This window comes from Bidens hawaiensis, unplaced genomic scaffold, assembly GCF_021521415.1.
Source record: "Bidens hawaiensis isolate Kalapana, Puna unplaced genomic scaffold, B.hawaiensis_p1.1 tig00001721_1, whole genome shotgun sequence".
Lineage (NCBI taxonomy): Eukaryota > Viridiplantae > Streptophyta > Magnoliopsida > Asterales > Asteraceae > Bidens > Bidens hawaiensis.
Genome location: NW_027491098.1, coordinates 3,661,270 through 3,681,513, shown reverse-complemented (window position 1 = coordinate 3,681,513; position 20,244 = coordinate 3,661,270). Strand labels below are relative to the sequence as shown.

The 20,244-nt window shown below is 34.3% G+C and overlaps 2 protein-coding genes across 4 annotated transcripts; one reads left to right on the top strand and one right to left on the bottom strand.

The window, feature by feature from the left end:
* The first annotated feature begins 3,747 nt into the window (after window positions 1-3,747).
* Window positions 3,748-7,929, top strand: LOC143596409 (KH domain-containing protein At4g18375-like). Of its 3 annotated transcripts, XM_077075202.1 has the most exons (7): window positions 3,748-3,853; window positions 4,678-5,263; window positions 6,172-6,888; window positions 6,975-7,214; window positions 7,286-7,353; window positions 7,453-7,514; window positions 7,648-7,929. In XM_077075202.1, the coding sequence occupies exons 2-6, from the start codon at window positions 4,685-4,687 to the stop codon at window positions 7,499-7,501; spliced, it is 1,653 nt and encodes a 550-aa protein (XP_076931317.1). In that variant the 5' UTR covers window positions 3,748-3,853; window positions 4,678-4,684; the 3' UTR covers window positions 7,502-7,514; window positions 7,648-7,929. The 3 variants fall into 3 exon arrangements, with proteins under 3 accessions (XP_076931317.1, XP_076931310.1, XP_076931306.1); XM_077075191.1 differs by lacking the exon at window positions 3,748-3,853 and having other exon boundaries at window positions 4,495-5,263; XM_077075195.1 differs by lacking the exon at window positions 3,748-3,853 and having other exon boundaries at window positions 4,494-5,263; window positions 7,453-7,929.
* Window positions 7,930-9,647: 1,718 nt separating this feature from the next.
* Window positions 9,648-11,536, bottom strand: LOC143595620 (pentatricopeptide repeat-containing protein At5g15300-like). The gene has a single exon (XM_077074595.1). The coding sequence runs from the start codon at window positions 11,534-11,536 to the stop codon at window positions 9,884-9,886; it is 1,653 nt and encodes a 550-aa protein (XP_076930710.1). The 3' UTR covers window positions 9,648-9,883.
* Between the last annotated feature and the right edge of the window lie 8,708 nt (window positions 11,537-20,244).

The following is a 20,244-nucleotide window of genomic DNA, read 5'->3' as shown; positions in this document are numbered from 1 at the left end:
GTGAGCGATAACCACCAAACATGCAACAACTTCCATACAACATGGATAAAGTAATATGAAATTTTCATAAACTTTAGCACATTAAACATATATAGAACATTGAGTACTAAAATACATCATAAATATTTTAAATAACTGGAATAAGAATATTTTTATAGAAAAAATGTCATAAAACTTATAAATTGAGTTGGGCCAAGGACAGGGGTTGTATGCACATGGGAATTAAAGATTGAAATTGATTTTCAGTAGCATCCCCACACTAGGCTAGGAATATCATTAGGCATCTTTTATTTTATGTACCCATGGGTTTATTTTATAATCAATGGTCCTGTTTGCTGTTGCTTCCTTAAAAACACTATCTTCAGCTTCTAATCTGCTCCGTCGCTTTGTGTGTCCATTCATCACTATCGTATGTTTTCAAAATGTCTCAAAACCAAACACATACATGTGCATTTGTCGGTTTAGTGTTGTACGATGAAAATCATAACTGTAAAAATTTGCTGTCAAAGTTTCTTACAACTCACAGATATCTTGCTTGTTATTTCTTTTTCGATTTTAAAAACCCTTCTACGTTAAACACATGGAACTCGAAAATACGCTGCTAACTAACAAAATCAGGTGAAAGGCATAATCCCCATGGTCTTCAAAAAACAAAAGGTAAATCGTAACTTGTGCACGACACGTGATCTTCAATTGGTTATGGTATAATGCCATAGGAAGCAAGATTCAAACTTGAGATCTCCATCATAGTAATAAATTAATCGTCAAAAAAATCAAATAGTTGTGGAATTATATCTATATTTTTAATTGTTTTGGTTATGATTATATTATATAGTATATTAGTATATATATATTTTTTTCTGAACGGTAAATTTATTTTCTATGCGGGACTTGAATCCAGCACCTCCCAACCCCTTGGTGTTTTAAAGATTTTGTCTTTGCCTTTATGAGTATAAATAACTGAAAAAGATTTTAGATTTTTAATAAATAATATATTCATTGTTATGTGGTTCTACTCAATAAATTAACATTCTCGTTTTTCATATGATCCAAAATTTGACTATATTTACTAATTAAAGTTTAAACCGACTCGCTTTCCTAATAACTAAAATAACCGAACATTTTGGAACTAAATGGATCGGCTATGCAGCACTAAAAGGTCAAAATACCATACATGTTCATAGTGTTTTAGGAAAATGGAGATTCGTTTGTTAACCCTCTTTTAATGTGTTTACAAACACCAGCTAAGACGATATCTTGGTATTAAAAGGCACATGTACACAAGTGGAAAATAGTATGTGTAGCTACAAAGCCGCCTCCGAGATTTCGTGTGTCGGACATATATAAAAAGGCCCTTTAGCATAAACTGTGACAATTATAAAAAAAACAAAGTTAATATAGTGATAAACAAACACTCGTACAAAAAATAAATAAATAAATAAAGAGTTAAAACAAATCGAGTGAACTATAATCATAGGAAAAAGCAAAGAGGATGTTGCTACATTTCTTATATTTTTAGCTTTTTAGGCACATGAGCGTTAAAAGGCATTTTGACTGTTAATGATGATAGCCCATCTAGTCCACCAAAAAATAGATGGACTGTAAATAACAGAAAAAAGCCCAGTACCAGAGGACCAAACACGTCTCTTGGAAAAGCCATAATGGGCATTGGGCAATTAAGGCCTTAAGGGACTAATTTTTTGTGTTAAATTTTTATGTTAAGTCTAATCTAATGTGCTTAGTTTTGGGTTATATGACATGCTAGTCTTGGTTGTTAACTCGGCAAGCCATGATTTGTTGACTAATGTGGTACATAGATACGTGTTGGGTTTAAACCTTGTCAATGAACATACACATTAGTAAAAGGGTGTTTGATAAGTTTAAAATACACTTTAGTATAATAGCATGCTAAATCAAGTGAATAAATGCCAAGCAAAAATTTCTATATTTAGGCATCCAGATGTCAAAAATCTCACGTGAATATTTAGAGGATTTTTTAAGATTCTTAAAGTGGTATGTGAGATTTGAAGTCAATCAACTTCATTAAATATAAAATCAACAACTTTCATCACTTTAATTTACCTGAACCTGATTTCTCACAATCAATAATGTGTGAAAGAAGCGTTCAAAGTAAATTAAAGTATTTGAATGTCGGGTCAAGAGTACTTTCGTTATGAAATGCACATGATTTCATTCTCAAATTTAAATCTGAGAAATGTATGATTAACGCCTTTTAGTATGATTATTTAACATATGTAAATGTCTAACCCAAGTGAATGAAGTCAAATCATAACTATTAGTTACACAGAGTATAAACTTAAAGTCATACGGTCCCCCCTTTTTGCAAGGAAATCGCTTTTTATTGTTTTATATCTATTTTTTATATACCAAGTTGATGCACAGTGATGAGATCGGAACCGTATCTGTATTTGTACCCGAAAGTACTCATACCTAAAATCATAAATCTGGATATCCATACCCGTACCCAAATTTTATGGTACGAGTATCGGTACATGTACTTTGCGTACAGTACTCGCTTTGGTACCCTTTTGCTTTTTTTGTTAAAAAATGTCTCCACTAAACGAGGTATCGGTAACGATATGGTACATACAATCAATTATCTATAATATCAAAACCGTAATACCACAACTAAAAATGAAACAAATTAACCATAAAATAAAATCCATTCAAAATCAAGTAATGAATACCAAAACATACAAAGTATCAAAAAAATTTATCAAAATGTTTAAAACACAATTAACTTATACAAAGAAAGTCAACATTAATCTTAGCTAGTCATCTTTTTCATTTTCCCTTTACCTTTCCCATTCTTTGTTTACTGTTTCCTCAATTTTTATTACTAAAACAAGAGAGGAAGTTAATATATGTTATTTAATGATCTACACAATTACACATATATGAAAAATATATATGAAATAAAAATATACGAATACACAATATATGGATATACACATATAAATTGAGAATGAACTTATTCAAATAATATATATTAGATTTTGAAAATCCACTTGAAAGTTAAGTCATTAGTGTTGGAGACATAATAAAAGGCCATACATTCTAAACGGGTACCAATACTCACAATACCCATACTTATACCCGTACCCGAAAATACCCATACATATTACTAAAAAGTTTGGTTACCCATACTCGTACCCAACAGACACGTATGGGCACTGAACAGGTACGAGTATTCAGGAAAATATCTCATCCCTAGTATAAAATATCAATCGTTTTATATCGGTTTCCATTAATATTTTGTCAAAATCCAGCTCAATCAAGTTTCAACTTTCAAGTGAAATTAATTAATTTGAAATTGTTTTTTTTAACTAATATGTGATTTTTGATACAAGGAAGAAATTTTAAAGTGCATTAAAGATGAACTAAAAAGATTATGTATTAATTATCTATATATTATTATTATTATTAATATTATTATTATGGTTAAGTAATAGGAATCCTTTGAGTTTATGTTTAGTTATATATACCAAGTTTAATGTCAGAGATGAATAGATGGTATCGGGTATAGGTATCAGACCGAGTATTTTTTATCGGGGCATTAAGTCTTTTAAAATTCGGAATCGAAATTTTCACGATCGGTACCGGTATGACACCGAGTTAATCCTTATCCATGTATGGTTAATAGGTTAATAACTTGATATAATTTAAACTTTATTTCAGTCAAATAATATATGAATCTAGGACCGTGATTTTGTTGGATAAATGACATGTCCCGTGCACGTCGTTACTTAGTATCCAAAGTCGTCAGAAACCCTAAATAACCAAATCCACTACGACGTTGATTTGAGTACCAACAATTTTCTCTACAACACAGGTATCAAATTCTAATCCTTTTATTTCTTTCTATATACGTTTGAAACATTATTCGTTACGTGCACACATATTCTTCTAATTCAGATTCTGTAGACATTCATATCACTTTACTGAGTTCTTAGATAAATTTAGCTTCTTATTGTAGTTTTTGATTGTATCTTTCAGATTTATTGTCTATATTTCCGTTGTTTTGTTGTTATTGAAATCGGGTTGTCAATAATTATCATTTTCAGCTGTAGATCTTGACCATAGCTCAAATTAGGGGTGCGCACGGTTCGGTTTGTGTCGGTTCTGGACTAAAATCAAACCTTTTTGGATCTTTGAAACCATTCGGTTTTGGTTTTTCGGTTCGGTTTCGATTTTTTTCGGTTTTTGCAATTTTAGCTTGAAAATTTTAGGCCGAAAAAAAGTTAGCTGAAAATAATGAATTTAGGTGTAAATAGTTTTGTTATATATCAAGTCCTTGATTATCTTTGTTATAAATTACTTAAAATAAAAATCTGAATTTCGGTTTGGTTCGGCTTTTTTGGTTTCAGTTTTTACAGAACACATAAAAATTTTTGTTTCGGCTCGGTTTTTCTGGTTTTGGATCGGTTTTTTCTGTTTCTTGCACACCCCTAGCTCAAATCATTTGTGAATAATGATTTATGTTTCCTAAATGGTATTCACTATTGATATATGCTAATTAATGCTTAGTGTGACTAAAAAAAGATATTTACAAGTGTATTTGCTAAGTTTGTGGCTTAAGCTACCGCTTTTCTTTAATTTCAAGTTTTCAACAGAAAACACACATAAATGTGTCATATTTTTTGAAATTTTCAACAGGAACCTTATGGGTGGACAAAGAAATAGTCATGGAAAACGTCCACACTCGGAGTCAGATTATAATGATCATGGAAGAAACAAGAGAAGAAACAACAGTGATGACAGAGGGTACAACTCAATTGGATCAGATGATACTGTTTATCGCTACTTATGCCCAAGTAAAAAGATTGGAAGTATAATGGGAAGAGGTGGGGACATTATTAAGCAGATGAGATCTGAAACCAAGGCGAAAATCAGAATCGGTGAGACCGTTTCAGGGTGTGATGAACGTGTGGTCACTATCCACAGCACAAGTGAGGAAACAAATGACTTTGATATGAATGATGATCGTGTGTGTCCAGCAATGGATGCTCTTTTCAAAGTGCATGACAGAGTTGTTGCTGAGGATCAAGATCAGGAATCTGATCATGAGGAGGCACCACAAATTGCTGTTCGGCTCCTTGTGCCAGCGGACCAGATTGGATGTGTTATTGGGAAAGGTGGACAGATAGTTCAAAATATACGGTCTGATACTGATACTCAGATTAGGATTTTGAAGGATAATCACCTTCCTGCTTGTGCATTAAGCAATGATGAACTTTTGCAGGTGAATTATAACACATTTTGCAGTCCTTGGTGTTGACTGAGTTAGTTACAGTTAGGGGTTTAAACGAGCCGAGCCCGAGCTCGACTAGGCGTAATGTAGGTAGGCTCGTTTTGACTTACGAGGGCTCGAGCTTGAGCTCGGCTCGTGAGTTGGTTTTTAAAGCTCAGGCTTGGCTTGTTTATTATATATTAATTAATTTATTTTCGGTTATTTTTATAAATTTTGAGAAAAACTTTATACGGGCCAAAGCTTGGGTCGAGCTCGCGTGGTACCTTACAGGAGCCCAACTGCCTAAGATTGGGCTGAGTTTGTTTAGTACCTTAAACGAGCCAAAGCTCGGCTGTGCAGTGTAAAGTTAATAGATGCACAAAAGAGGAAAAACTTAGAAATACGCAAGGCTATTTAAGGCTTAACGAGCCTAAACGAGTTTCCCATACAAGGCTCGAGCTTGGGTTCGATAACTATACGAACTATATTTGAGGCCCGGGCTTGAAAAAGCCCGGCTTGCTTCAAGCCTTTTATCGATTCGAGCTTGAGTAGCTCGAGAGCAGCTTGGCTCGTTTGCACCCTTGTTACAGTTGACTTGAGTTAGTTAGATCTCTAACTAACACACTTGTGTGTTAGTTATCCCTATGCGTGAGTCCTCTATATAGATGCTTAGTGAATCATTTGTAGAGTATCCAAAACAAAATTAATACAATAACTAAGCATTGTATTAATTGTGTTTTTTTAATACTCTGCAAGTTATTGTAGTAATTGTGTGTTTTGATACTTTACAAATGGATCACTAAGCATCTATATAAAAACTCATACATAGGGATAACTAAAACCAGTGTGTTAGTTAAAGATCTAACTAACTCAAGTCAAACTAACTCAGTCAAAACTAATACTTTGCCTTCTTGATACAGATATCTGGTGAATCATCAAATGTGAGGAAAGCGCTTTTCCAATTATCAGCTCGTCTTCATGATAACCCGTCACGCTCGCAGCACTTGCTTTCTTCTTCAACACCTAATGTTCACCCATCCGGCGGTTCTCTTATGGGCCCACCTGGAGGTGCACCATATATGGGTCTACCCCAACTGGTTGGTGCCTACCCGGGTCAAAGAGATGAGTCTTCTGTAAGGGAATTTATTCTTCGTTTGATCTGTCCGACTGCAAACATTGGTGGTGTAATTGGTAAAGGTGGTGCTGCAATTAATCAAATTAGACAGGAAACTGGAGCAGCTATCAAAGTTGATAGTTCAAAAGCAGAGGCAGATGATTGCATAATATCTATTTCAGCCAAAGAAGTAAGTTTAGGCAAAATCATGAAGATTAAATTAAATCATTTATCATTATCGGATTGTGATATTGTTTGTATTCAGGTGTTTGATGACCCGTTTTCTCCAGCTAGTGAGGCTGCATTACGCCTGCAACCACGGTCCAGTGAGAAGAATGAAAGAGATTCGGGTCTTATTTCATATACCACTCGATTACTTGTACCAACTTCTCGGATTGGATGTCTTATTGGGAAAGGTGGAGCAATAATAAGGGAAATGAGGAGAATTAGCAAGGCTAATATACGGATTATGTCAAAAGAAAACCTTCCAAAAGTTGCCGAGGATGATGATGAGATGGTACAGGTAAGCATAATGCATAAGCATACAAATATGTACTTATGTTGTTGTGTAATTACGACAATAACCCTTTGGTTTATGTTTTCAATTAGATTTCTGCAGACCTTGACCTTGCTAAGGATGCACTGTTACAAGTTGTGTCACGCTTGAGGGCCAATCTGTTTGAAAGAGAAGGGGCAATGCCGACTTTTGTTCCGGTTCTTCCTTATCTTCCTGTGCCAAGCGATGTTCATGATGTTCCAAAGTATGATAATAGAGATTCTAGAGGTTATGGGCGAGGACATGATGATTTGCTAGCTAATGATGGGTATGGAAGCTATGGTGGCTTGCAGGTAAATTTGCATGTTATTTTATTTGTAAATTGTAACTATCAAAACAGAAATAACATGTCATGTTTTCTTAGGGACGCGGTGGCGATGAGCCTTATGGAGCTTATGGTAGTTATTCTTCCGGACGCAGTGGTAGTTCTGGGTGAGTATTTGTATTTGTGTTTGTAACATGTCAAAATGGGACGGTTAGCGAAGCTGGCTGTTTACATATAGTTCACATCTGCATAACTGTTATTGGCAGGGGATCAAGGCATAACTCGGCTTCTCGGCGGAGGGATTATGATTATTGAAGTGGTGGTACAGGTTAGTTAAGGTTTACTTATATAGAGGTTTGAAGTGACTGAAATTTAATGTAATGCTAAGTTTATGACAGCATGTGACGTAAAACCTAGCCACATATGTTAACCCGGTTTCCTTTCCATTCCCTATAAAACAGCCAGCTGAAGCCTGAACCTGAAGCCAGCCTCTAAACCAGAAGACCAGTTGAACCGAACCAGCCACACCACCTTACATGCTTTTCTTAAGAAGACCATTGTGTGTAGTAATTATTATTATATTATTATTATTGTTGTCCATGTCCACTACTACTACTACTCTACCCTGCTTTTGTTACTTGCTTTCCAAAGAACCTGTGCCTTTATCAGTGTTTCCAGTTTCCAAACCTTGTTAGATACTTTGTAATGTTCCCACTATATTATTGCTTTATTATTAGTTTTTACCTTGATGTTAGGATACCCATTCTTACCCTCGCATCATTCCTACATTTACCTCTTATCACACTTTTTAGATCTGCATAGACCAACATTTATTCCTGATAAAAGTTACCGTCAATTTATGTGCGCGCGCACGCATATAGAGGGAAAGAGAGAGAACTGTGAGAACCACATAAAAGTTTGTAGGTATTGTTTTAAATGTGATACATGAGAAGGTTATGTTTTGCATAGCTGTTTCTTTCATAGTTTGCATGTTTACAAAATACGCACAAGGTGTGCTTCCTATGATGGAGGTGGTGGAAACCTAGATTTCATCATATATGATATATATTTATTTGCATATCATGTTTATCATATACACTTCTTGATGTGTTCTTCAAATCTCTTTTGGGTGAATCGAGTATGTAATAACTAGTTGGGTGAGGAGAGGGCGGACGGGGTGAGGAGTTGAAGGAAATAGAAATAGAGGAGGATTGAAGGTTTGTGCAGATGATGCTTATTGGTTAAGAACTATTGAGTTAACTTTATCTTTGTTTTCTCTCTCATGTTAGGGGTTTGATCTCAATGTATTGTATCTAGTTGTATCTATGTTCTTTTATGGTAAGCGGAAAGTGTTATGGATGATTGATGTCATTGGAGTGGGTTATATTGCGAGTATGAGCGTATGACCTGGTGGATGTCATTCCATGTGTGAAGTGTTAAATGGTACTCTGGAACAAAAGGTTGCCTAAGGTGTGTTTAAAAAAAAAATAAAAATTGATCATCGACGGGAAGTGATTGTTTTGGTATGTATTGCATGATCGTGATAAACATCGCTTCCATCCTACGAAGGCAATTAAAATGATGTCTCATTAAACTAGATTATCTGCCTTGGGCTAAACGAATATGGCAAGTTTCCATCGTTTCTTCGATACTTCAAGCCATCTTTCAATTAACGTCTGGATTGTTTTAGTTGATGAAATGGGTTAAAAAAATTTAGTGGATATTTGGTACAAACATAGGAGAAACCAAGAAACACAAAAGCAAGTTGGTTTATCATCAAAAATTTTATCCATATATGCATGCTTCATTGCACGTGGAACACAAAAGCAAGTTATGTTCTATCTATGTTTTATATTTATCAGTTTTTTAACCCTTATCTAGATCTTTACCAATAAATCTACTGAATTGGATTTAACTGAGTCGAGGACGAATGTATGATTAACTAGCGTGCAAACAATGCAAGAGAGTTTATACGTCACGTCTCTACCGTTAAATATGGACAATAATTACTTATATATATATATATGCCTTTTTAGCATATTCTTTGTGTTCCCTAAAGAGCAAGTTTGAATCTTGAACAAGAGGATGATCACTAAAATTCATATCTAGTTGTGATGGTCGAATGGTTTTAGGTCACATGCTTGAAAACGGGTTTAATCGTGTTGGTTCTTGGTCACTTGTGCATATTCTCTATGCGTGCATCAACATTAAATGAAAGGTGTGTGCCACTGGTCGGGAGTTGGGGCTACTCCCCTGATGAGTCCATAGCAGGACGAAACCGGTATTCTTGATAACAAGTGGGGCATAATAATTGGTCCTTGAGGATTTCGCATAACACTCATATAATGAAACCAGTACTTTAATAATAACATAGGGGGAAGTAACATAACCAACATAAATTACAACTTAAAGCTTAAATATGATATGAACACAGTTACTGATAACCCAATGAGGATTTTGATTTAAAAATAATAAGATAACTTATTACAGAATACTACACTTAAAATCCATATAATTTGCTGATCACATCAAAAACATAACTTATCATCACCTATCCCATAAATATTAATAAACATATCAGCAGAGTACATTTTTAGTATTCTTGATCCATCATCTGCATTACAGCTTCAAGAAATACAAGAAGATAACCGAAATGGATCCAAATCAAGTCCACATAAAATATCGTTGCGTGTTTCGTCAGCGGATCAAACCAGCCTTCTTGTTGACTTTTGTTTGACATTCACTTTTCGAGTCAAACAAGAAATGCATAAGAGATTCTTCATCAGCATCAACCAAACTACTTGCAGCCTCTTTCCTCACTCCTTTATCATCCATCACCTTCCTCACACTCTGAGCACCAAGCCACTCGCCTTGTGAAGCATATATATTTGAAAGCAACACATAATCACCGCTTTCACCCCACCTTAACTTAACTAATTCCTCATTTGCACGCCTACCCAACTCAACATTATTATGAATTGTACACGATCCAAGTAAAGTCCTCCAAATAATAGCATTCGGTTTCATCTCCATTTTGTCTACAAATTCAAAAGCCTCTTTTAAAAGCCCTGCACGACCAAGAAGATCAACCATGCACCCATAATGCCTTATGTTCGGCTCAATATTATATTTTTCCCTAATGACACGGAAATATTCACGACCCTCTTCAACTCTCCCTGCGTGACTGCACGCAACCAACACCCCGACAAAACTAATATCATTTGGTTTTAACTTTAATCTACACATCTCGTTGAAGATATTAATGGCTTCCTCAGAGTGACCATGAAATGCTAAACCTCCAATTATAGAGTTCCATGTTGTTACCACTTTTTCTTTCATACTTCTGAATATATTTAAAGCTTTGTCAATATTTCCACACTTTGCATACATATCTATAAGTGCGTTACCGAGTAAAATGCTTAATTCTCCTCCACCTAAATCCAAAACCGAACGATGAATCTTCTCACCAATGTCTAAATCCCCTGAATCTGTGCAAGCTGTCACGAGGCTCAACATTGTTACCTCATCGGGTTGTTCTCCCAAATCTTTCATCTCTTCAAACATCTTTAACGCGTCTGCGTGTAACCCATGGTTCACGTAACCGGCTATCATTGCATTCCATGTAACGATATCTCGCTTCGGCACTTGATCAAACAACTCCCTAGCACTTTCCATATCCCCTCTCTTCGCATACCCAGTCATCATCACATTCCACGAAATCAAATCTCTCTCAGGCATTTCATCAAACACCTTTCGTGCCATACCCAAATCCCCTCTTCTTGCGTACCCGGCTGTTAACGCCGACCAGGCAACAACTTGGGTTTTATCTGAACATTCAAATAAGGCTCTCGCGATATCTATGTCTCCAACATTGGCATGAAAATAAATAAGGGTATTCTTCGAAAACGTGTTTTGTTCAAGCCCGTGTTTCGTAATCTTCCCATGAACAGCACAGCCCACATTAGCCCAAGAAAGCTTAGTGCAGGCCTTGAGGACAAACGGAAAGGTGTACCGATCGGGGCGAACACCTTGTTTTTCCATCTGGGTAAATAACGAAACGGTTTTAGCAGGGGTGGGGCTTTGAGCTGAGCCTCTAAGCATGGTGTTCCACATGAAGAGGTCTGGTTGGGTAATATGATCGAACACTTGGTGTGCATAACTAATTCCGGAAGGAATAACCAAAGCGGAGACGTAAATAACTTCTCTGAGATTAAACCGGCTGGTATTGAAGCCATTGATGATCATGGAAGCATGGATTTGTCTAAGTTTTTTGAAAGTGGTGCATTCGCGCCATAAAGATGAACGTTGATGGTTGTTGGGGGTCTTGTCGTTTGTTTGCCTCCTGATCATCAATTTTAATTTTTGACACAAATGAGTATTATCATTTCTCGGTATATATCGTGTGTGATTACTTGAGTTTGGATCAAATACAAATGAAATTAACGTGTTAAACGCGAGAATCAAGTAGAATTTATATATATATATATATATATATATATATATATATATACAAGCAGGAATATTAAGTAATTAAGTCACATAGATATTCTATGATGTAATTACATAATTACTCAACTTATATATATATAATTAGTTTTAAAGCTCGTGTAACACACGTGATTATCCAAATTATAAAATTACAAGTAAAGAAAATAATTACATAACGTATATAAAAAAATGTATTACATCTATGCTTGTGTCTATACTGTGTGCATATAAATTGATTTTATTAATATCACAAAATGATTTTTTAAATAAACTTAATTAAAAATGCACGTTAAAAAACGTACCCGATAACGCTCATTTTATTGAAACTTTCATTGTCAGTATCATATATGTATAATTGAAAGAATGCAGACTTCTCATACAATAACTATACAATAGTGGTTCTGACCATTCAGCCTAAATACTGAAGTAGCGTTACCTTTATTGATATATCTATGAACTTGCAACCCATAGAAGGAAATGAGAACATTAAATTATAATAACGGGTGTTCTTCAAGAATTATGTTTTTCTGAGATAAACTATGAAAAAAGATTTTGATAACATAAAAAATAACATGTTAATCCATTTAATTTTGTGAATATTTTGCTTCATTTGAGCATAGTGTTGCATGACATACTTCACATACAATGTTCTGATCACCATTGAAGGAACAATTAATGTTGACACAAATGTTTCATATCTTATACAAGTTAGAATCATTAATAGGCCCATGGATAGCATGTCGTAAGTGTTCACAATCTATTCTTAAATTTTAATAGTCGAGGGGAAAAAGTCAATTACCAAATTCCGAACCTTTTGATTTTTTCCAAACATGTTCTTGAAAATAAATTTGAAACTCAAGTCTTGTTTAAAATTCTAACTTTCATATGTTTGACATTTCAAGTCAACACTTTGAACCCGTAACAGTTTTGATGATAAATCTATTTGCATTCTCAAACTTTAAAAATACTTAAATTTCTCATTTTTGACCGATAACAAATTTTGACCCAGATGTAGTAATCTTGTACGAAACATATCATTTTTTTACTGTAAAAACCAAATTTATGTTCCACAAAACCCGAAATAATCTTTCATAAAAAAATCAAGAGATTAAATCTGATAAACTATGTTATATATGAAAGTGGTTGGTATATATTTACTAAATTAACCGAAAAAATATATTGATATATTTAAAGCATATATTTAAAATTTATAAATTTATATGACAATTTACAATAATAATAATAATAGATAGATAAGTGAATTGATTTAAAAAAAAATGATCAACTTTTAAACATAGATTTATGATTTAATAATTAAAAAAATTACTTTGTAAAATGAAAGTATGTTTGAGTTTTGTTTTTCTTTATAATCTTCAACAATACACATAGTAAAATATTTAATTATATTTGAAATTATATATTCTTTTCAATCTATAACAAACATTGTTTGTTGTTAATTTTTGGATTTCATCAAGTATTTTGGAATATATAGTAAAATAATATGTTAATATTTGTTTTTATAAAAATGTATAAATATAATCTAAATAAAATATAAAAGGAAAGTAAATATGAACATGTATTAGGGTCAAGATCTTAGTTTTTGGAGGGAAAAAAGTTGTGAGACTTAACCATATACTAACACGTGTCACAATTATTTTACATTATTAGAGTAGGTATATTACTATACTTGATTCTCACGTTTAACACGTTAATTACATTTGTATGCTAACTTCCCCTTTAATATATTTTTTTAAGTTTTAATCAGGTAAATTTTAAAGGTGGAAAGAATACACCAATTATTATTATTATTTGTAAAACGTGTTATCCTTGTGGACGTGTGCATCCATACTAAACTGGGCCACATATAAAACGTACAACAAAGTCCAAAATAGAAGTGGACCGTTAGTAGTTGGTCATTACTAGATCGGTCCTGGTTTCCATCATTTTGTACCATGTTGGTCCCAATTCTTTTAGTCGTCTCAAAATTGAATTCGGTACGTGTTTGTTTATTTGAAAAACAAGAATACAATGGTTCTGGTCCAGTACTAAATTGGGTCACTCGTTTAACCAATATAAGTCCTTGTCTAATGTTTATCGAACAAATATCTTGATTCCCAAGGGTGGTAGGAGTTCATCTTTCATAATCATTGTCAAATCGTCTCTCTTCGATATGAGCGGCACACCAAGTTATTTTATTCATTCCTTTACCACCCCTAGTGATATATTAACCCTTACAACGTGTCTTTATTTATCCCTCCCACTCCAAAACCATTTATAGAATAATTTAATAATTAAAAAAACTCAATTTAAAAATATAAATTATCTAAGATTCATAAAAACTCTTTCATAAAATCTAAAAGCTAATAAAAATATATAAAATAAATTTTAAAAATTATAAAGCTTGTAAATAAAATAACATTTCATCAATTGAAAAAAAAATATGAGTATACCATCATAAAAATAACAGTTCAAATAACCTTTCATTCTCATCTCCAACGTTGTAATATTTCAAATTTCATGCTAGCAACACATTCAACAAAGATCCATCAAATTGATCATTTCACTATTGAAAAAAGCTCATATATTTATCCTTTTGTTGTTCTTACATCATGGTGCCGCACCTACTTGAGAAGAATTTTACTTTCACGTTATTCATTCTTCAGTCGTAACTTCTTTGCCTGAATCCATTTTGTGTCTTCAATATCTTCTTTGTTAATACTGCAAAATTTAGAAGCTATCTTAAGCATTTGTTGTTGATGATGATAATGCCAATTTCTTCCCTTTTCGTTGAGGTCATGTGGTCTTTTACAGAGGAACCCCCATCGTTGAGGTCTTTGTCATTTCGGTCGACGTGAAACTAGGCTTTCGAAGATGTTGTGTACATGTTTAAATTATACATCTTTGTTCTTTTTTATAACTATTGAATAAACTAAGCACCCATGATAGGAACATAAACCCATTTAGAGTGATATCTAAAACAATTCCAATATTGTTTACTTAGAAAACTTTTTGACTGTTTAAAGGTTCTGACACCTCCAATATGTATATTCACCTTTTGACTGTTCAAGTTCATACCATTACATTTGGAGTTAAGGTGGTGGACATTTCACTCAGTATTCCCTAATTGTGATTCAAAATGTAAAAGAATCTTTTTAAGATGAAACAGGCTGATGTTGATTCGTAGTTTTCAAATTGTCGACTTTGAAGGTTGATGATAGGCTAGGTCTGCGTTTTGTCTATATAAGGGATCAAAAACAAGTTGCTCTTGGAGATGGAAATTATTGTGTAGTTGGTGCCTCTAGAATTGTGCAAATGTTGATTTTCTAAAAGATGCGGATTTTGCAAGAACTGAGTATAATAGGTCATGATTGCATTTAAATGTTCACAAGTTTATAACTTCGCTTTTCTTTATTATTCACTATTCACTTATCATAATACACCACTATCATCTTAATCACCTCATGAAATATGGTCCCGTGACAAAAATATGGCGCATATTAAACAAACACTTCCAAACATTAAACACACATTATCTACTACACTAAAGGGAACTTTGGATACCATTTGATACCACACTTATATAGATGCAACAATAAAAGTGTAAACTACACATATTAAAAAGGGCGGTAAACAACATGGTTCTTTGGCTTGGCACTGGATTTCCTGGCTCGGCACGGATGTGCCCTTCCTTGGCATGATCGTGCCCTTCCTAGGCACGGTCGTTCACTACTGGACAAAATCATAATTTTGTCCCGAAACGCCATCTTTTCGTCATTTCTTTGTCGAGCGGTTGCCAGACATGCAAATTCGCAAACAACTCAAATAAGTACCAAATACAACGAATTTGCATGGAGTTTTCAATAAATATGTGGTTAATTTGATGCTAAAAGATGTACACTTTATGTTACATCAAACATCCCCACACTTGAACTTTGCTTGTCCTCAAGCAAATGAAACAAAATCCAAATAACAAGAATAACCCGTAAGCAATAATCATCCAAGGTTTAAAGGATTTACAAGCAAGAAACCGTTAATGTTTTACCAATAAAGCCTAATAAAGAGGAAGACATAGTATAAAGAACATGACAATTTATTGTCGTCACATTCCAACCTTGCAAACCTCACAATGTTCACACACACGCGGCTATGTTAAGTACACTCGATGCCAAGACGGTGATTAAGCAAAGCATAGGCTTGTTTAATGGTCAAATCTCCACTAACTTTGCAAACCTCACAATGTTCACACACACTCGACTATATTCAAGGATCCTAGAATTCAAGATCATTTTGAGGATTCTTGCAGCACATATGGATCTTGGATAACAGACAATATTCTTAGCTACTAACTTAATTAATTGACATGTTACGTTTCATGTTTGACTTAGTCTTGCAAGCAATGGCTAGTAATCAATTCCCAGCTAAAGATCCGTTCAATTAATGAATATTAGAACGTTGGAGCTATTATTACAACCGATTAATGGAGATATTAAAATCTGTAACGGTTCCAGTATCCTCGCATTGCATTTATTAATCATTATTGCTATTGTAACTTTATATAGAGGTGATATGGTCGATTAAAACACATTTACACACATCGTGAACACACTCTTGTACTCGTATCATCGATCATAAGCACCTCCCACATTGTAATCATGATATTTACTTAATAAATCTTACACAGTGGGATAGTTTTCCCATCTCGAGTTTTGTCTCCGGAGTTCCTTAAAAGGATCAAGGGTTTTTTTCTCGCTACATCGTTGTGTCACTCGCATTACTTTCATATAGTTTAGTTTGCATTTCACAAGCATCCTACCTCACAATCAAAGTTTGGTTACTCGATTATCCTTTGTTAGTTTTTGACCAAAGCAGTTTAACGCCCATCATAGGCCAAGTGGTGCTTTACACATCGAATTCTTTGTTTTCTTGATCAATCACTACTTTCCAGTTTTTACCAAAGGCATCTCAATCAAAGCCATCATCACCCTAAAATAAATCAGCTAACCCATCGGCTCTGTCTTCAAGATTGGGTTTGAGCCATTCCATTCCATCAATGCCACAACCCCCAAGAAGACCTGATAACTCCACAAAAAATACATCCACTGGCTTGTCTTTCCCTCCTTTTACTCAAGCTAATGACTCTATTATGATTTCGAACAATGATATCCTTTCTTTGTTCATTCAAGTCCAAAAGCAAACAACAGAGCAACAACAAACCAACAAAAAGTTATTGGAGGAAATACATAAGCGGAGTTTGGAAAAGACTAAAGCAACGGAACCAATAACCACCCCACTTCAGCCTATATGGCCTAGAATGATGAACTTCGAAGCTTTATGGGAAAAAGTAGTGAAGACTTCAACACATCATGATCCCAAGGTAAGAGTGTTGAGATTGCATTCCTACGAATCCTCTACCTGAAGTACAAAATCTCGAATCACCAGCCATAATTACAATAACAGGGATCATTGAAAGGATATGAGAATTATCATATCAGGATCCTAACACTGGTAACAACCATCAGAATCCATTTTTAATTGCTGGATCGGTGCAATATACGGGTATAAATCTTGCAATGGCTAGGGAAAATATTAAAGAATATGATTTCCAGCATACTCGACATAGTTAAACCAATATCGGAGGTGACTGATTTAAGTACGAAGGTTTTGATATTTTCCTCGCCAATATGTGATGCTGAAATCCCGAAAACGCTTCCAAACTACCAACATGAAGCTCTATAACGGGACGACGAATCCTGAAGAACATGTGGTCAATATAAAAAAAACGATGCAAATCATACCCATCGCTACCGATCTAAAGGAAACATGCTTATTGAAGGGCTTTGGATCAACTCTTACAGGATCATCCTTAAAATGGCTATTGAGTGTTCTCCTAATACATTACTTCTTTTGCATATTTAGTTAATTTGTTTAATAACCCGTTTTCTTGTAGCAGTTCATTTGAGAAATTAACTAACGATTTATACGGAATCATGACTCCGAAACATGATGAATCTCTTAGAGAATATATTGGCAGGTTTAGCATATAAGTGTTAGATCTCAAATATTGACATGACCACAACAGTCCAAGCCTCCAAAATGGGGTTACAGAAAAGTTCTCCATTTTATGAGGACCTAGTTATGAATCCATGTAGAAACCTAGACGAAGTCAGAAACCGAGCTCTACGATTCATTAGGCTGGAAGAAGATCAAAGATCTAGGAGAGGATCAGTGCATCAGCACCAGCTATGATCGCCCTAATAAAAAAATCAGAATCCTCATCCCAACACTAAAATTAGTAACTACAAAATTTACTTTGTACATGATGATGATGAAATATACCCAAGGATTAACGATTATTGGTTTTCCGTTGATATATCTGGACTAATATCTGCTATGTAGAATCTTGGAGATAAAGCTTGATGGCCGAGAAAGAACGATAAAACCACATCCTGGAAGGATCAATCCAAATAGTGTGCCTATCACGAAGACTTTGGCCACACGACTGAAAATTGCATCACTTGAGAAAAAAATAAGTCATCTTCTGAGCAAAGGATACTAAAATGATCTCTTGGGAAGAGAAGGGAACAAAACAAAGAATGATAGAAAGCCCACCTAAAGGGCACCATCTCCTACAGATGCAAGAGTGGTCAACCTTATATCTGGTGGATCTGACATATGTGGCGCATCCTTTCTACAGCCAAAAGACACGCTAAATAGTCCAAATCAGATAAAGAAACCAGACCTACCAGAACGACGATGGGGGAAGAAGATCACAAAAATATTCTTGATCCTCACCATGATGGTCTTGTTATCACCCTATACATGGCTAACCATTATGTTCGAAGGATCCTGGTCGATGGGGGAAGTTCAGTTTACGCAATTTAGCTTGAAACCTTAAAAAGAATGAACATCCCATAAGAGGAAATATTGAAGAAATCGTAGGTATTGGTAGGATTCAACGGAGAAGTCAATAATACAGTTTGAGAGCACAAGTCGCCTATTTACATAGAAGGGGTGAACTCAAACAAAGGTTGCATGTCATTAATTCGTTATCCTGTTACAAAACTAATTTGTGAAGACCGTGGATCCATGATATGAAAGCAGTCCTTCGATGTACCATCAATGCATCAAGATGTCAACCCCATGGGGAGTAGTTAAGATAATAGGTGATAAGCAAGAAGCCAAGGTTACTATACATCCTCCATAAAACCATCCGTAAAGACAAAGCAAGCATAACAATAAAAGGAAAAAGATCGCGAGGTCTTAGAAGCAAGCATACGTGATGTAAAAGAAGTTATCCTAAATCCTGAGGATCCTAATAACAAGTTGTTCTTAGGATCACGTATCCTTGAGGATATTGAATCCGGGATCCTAAAGTTTCTAAAGGAAAGAAAATCAACATTTGTCTGGAAACACGAGGACATGACATGTATTTTTAAAGACATTATTACTCAAAAACTTTACATAGATGACAGTTTCAAATCAATACACCGAAAGAAAGAAAAAAGTGCACCAGAAGAACACAATTATCCAAACAGAGGTAAAAATGTTACTCAAAACGAAAATGGTAAGGGAAGTCAAATTTTATAGATACCTCGCTAATGTGGTAGTGGTAAAAAACGGATTCTGAAGAGCATTAAATAGAACTGGTCAAACATAAAAATTAGTAGAAAGTATTTATTATTATTATTATTATTATTATTATTATTATTATTATTATTATTATTATTATTATTATTATTATTATTAGCTATGTTGATCGAAATACATTATTAAATAGCAAATATTAACTTTACAACTATACATGTGTTATACTAATTTAATAAAGTTTAAACAAAAAAGCGGTGGTCAAGCATGCCGATCGATGATAAAATTCCTCGTTTGAATAGTGCCTATTATAGGCCGACTAGCTTCCTTTATAATTTCGGCCATAAACACACTTTACCTTATTTAGTATACCAAATGCAATATGAAGACCATGTGCATTGAACTATAACCCTATCCGATCTATGGCTCCCTTTTCTATTTGCCTAACTTTTAATCATTCTAATATGCAATATCTAGCACAATTTACTTATACAAAATCTGGCCTTTAAACCAAATCAACGTAAAATTTTATGAAGAAACACATGAACTAGCCTTATAACCATGAGTTAATAGAGAAAACTAAAGTGCACATCCTAGGACCTACCGTGGTGCGCTAACGCCCTCTCCACATCAGTCAGATCTCGCCAACCAAACCATATCATGGTGAAGAAGTGAGGCACTAAAGGGTATGTTGCCCCTTTGGGCGTTGAAGCGTTAACGGGTAAGGGGTTCAAAAGGTGGGCCATAACTTTAATCCAACCAATCATATTTACGTCATACTCACATTTTTATATAAAAAAGATTAAATGATAATTGTGCTGTTAATCGTTAAACCATGACGAGTTTTTAAGTGAAAAGTTATTGAATTTCTTTTTTAATTTTATTATAACAAAGCAAAATAAGTAACCGTGAATATCATTGTCTTTTCAAATAACTTGATGGCCATTTTCATCATTTAGTATATGTTTTTTTATCTAACTTAATTT

What these genes read in the sequence shown, in the direction of transcription:
- LOC143596409 (XM_077075195.1), top strand. Translation starts at nt 4,541, where the DNA reads ATGCTTAGTGTGACTAAAAAAAGATATTTACAAGTGTATTTGCTAAGT. An exon ending in ATGATGATGAGATGGTACAG is followed by an intron (nt 6,889 to 6,974) that starts GTAAGCATAATG and finishes GTTTTCAATTAG; the next exon opens with ATTTCTGCAGACCTTGACCT. An exon ending in GAAGCTATGGTGGCTTGCAG is followed by an intron (nt 7,215 to 7,285) that starts GTAAATTTGCAT and finishes ATGTTTTCTTAG; the next exon opens with GGACGCGGTGGCGATGAGCC.
- LOC143595620 (XM_077074595.1), bottom strand. Translation starts at nt 11,536, where the DNA reads ATGATCAGGAGGCAAACAAACGACAAGACCCCCAACAACCATCAACGT.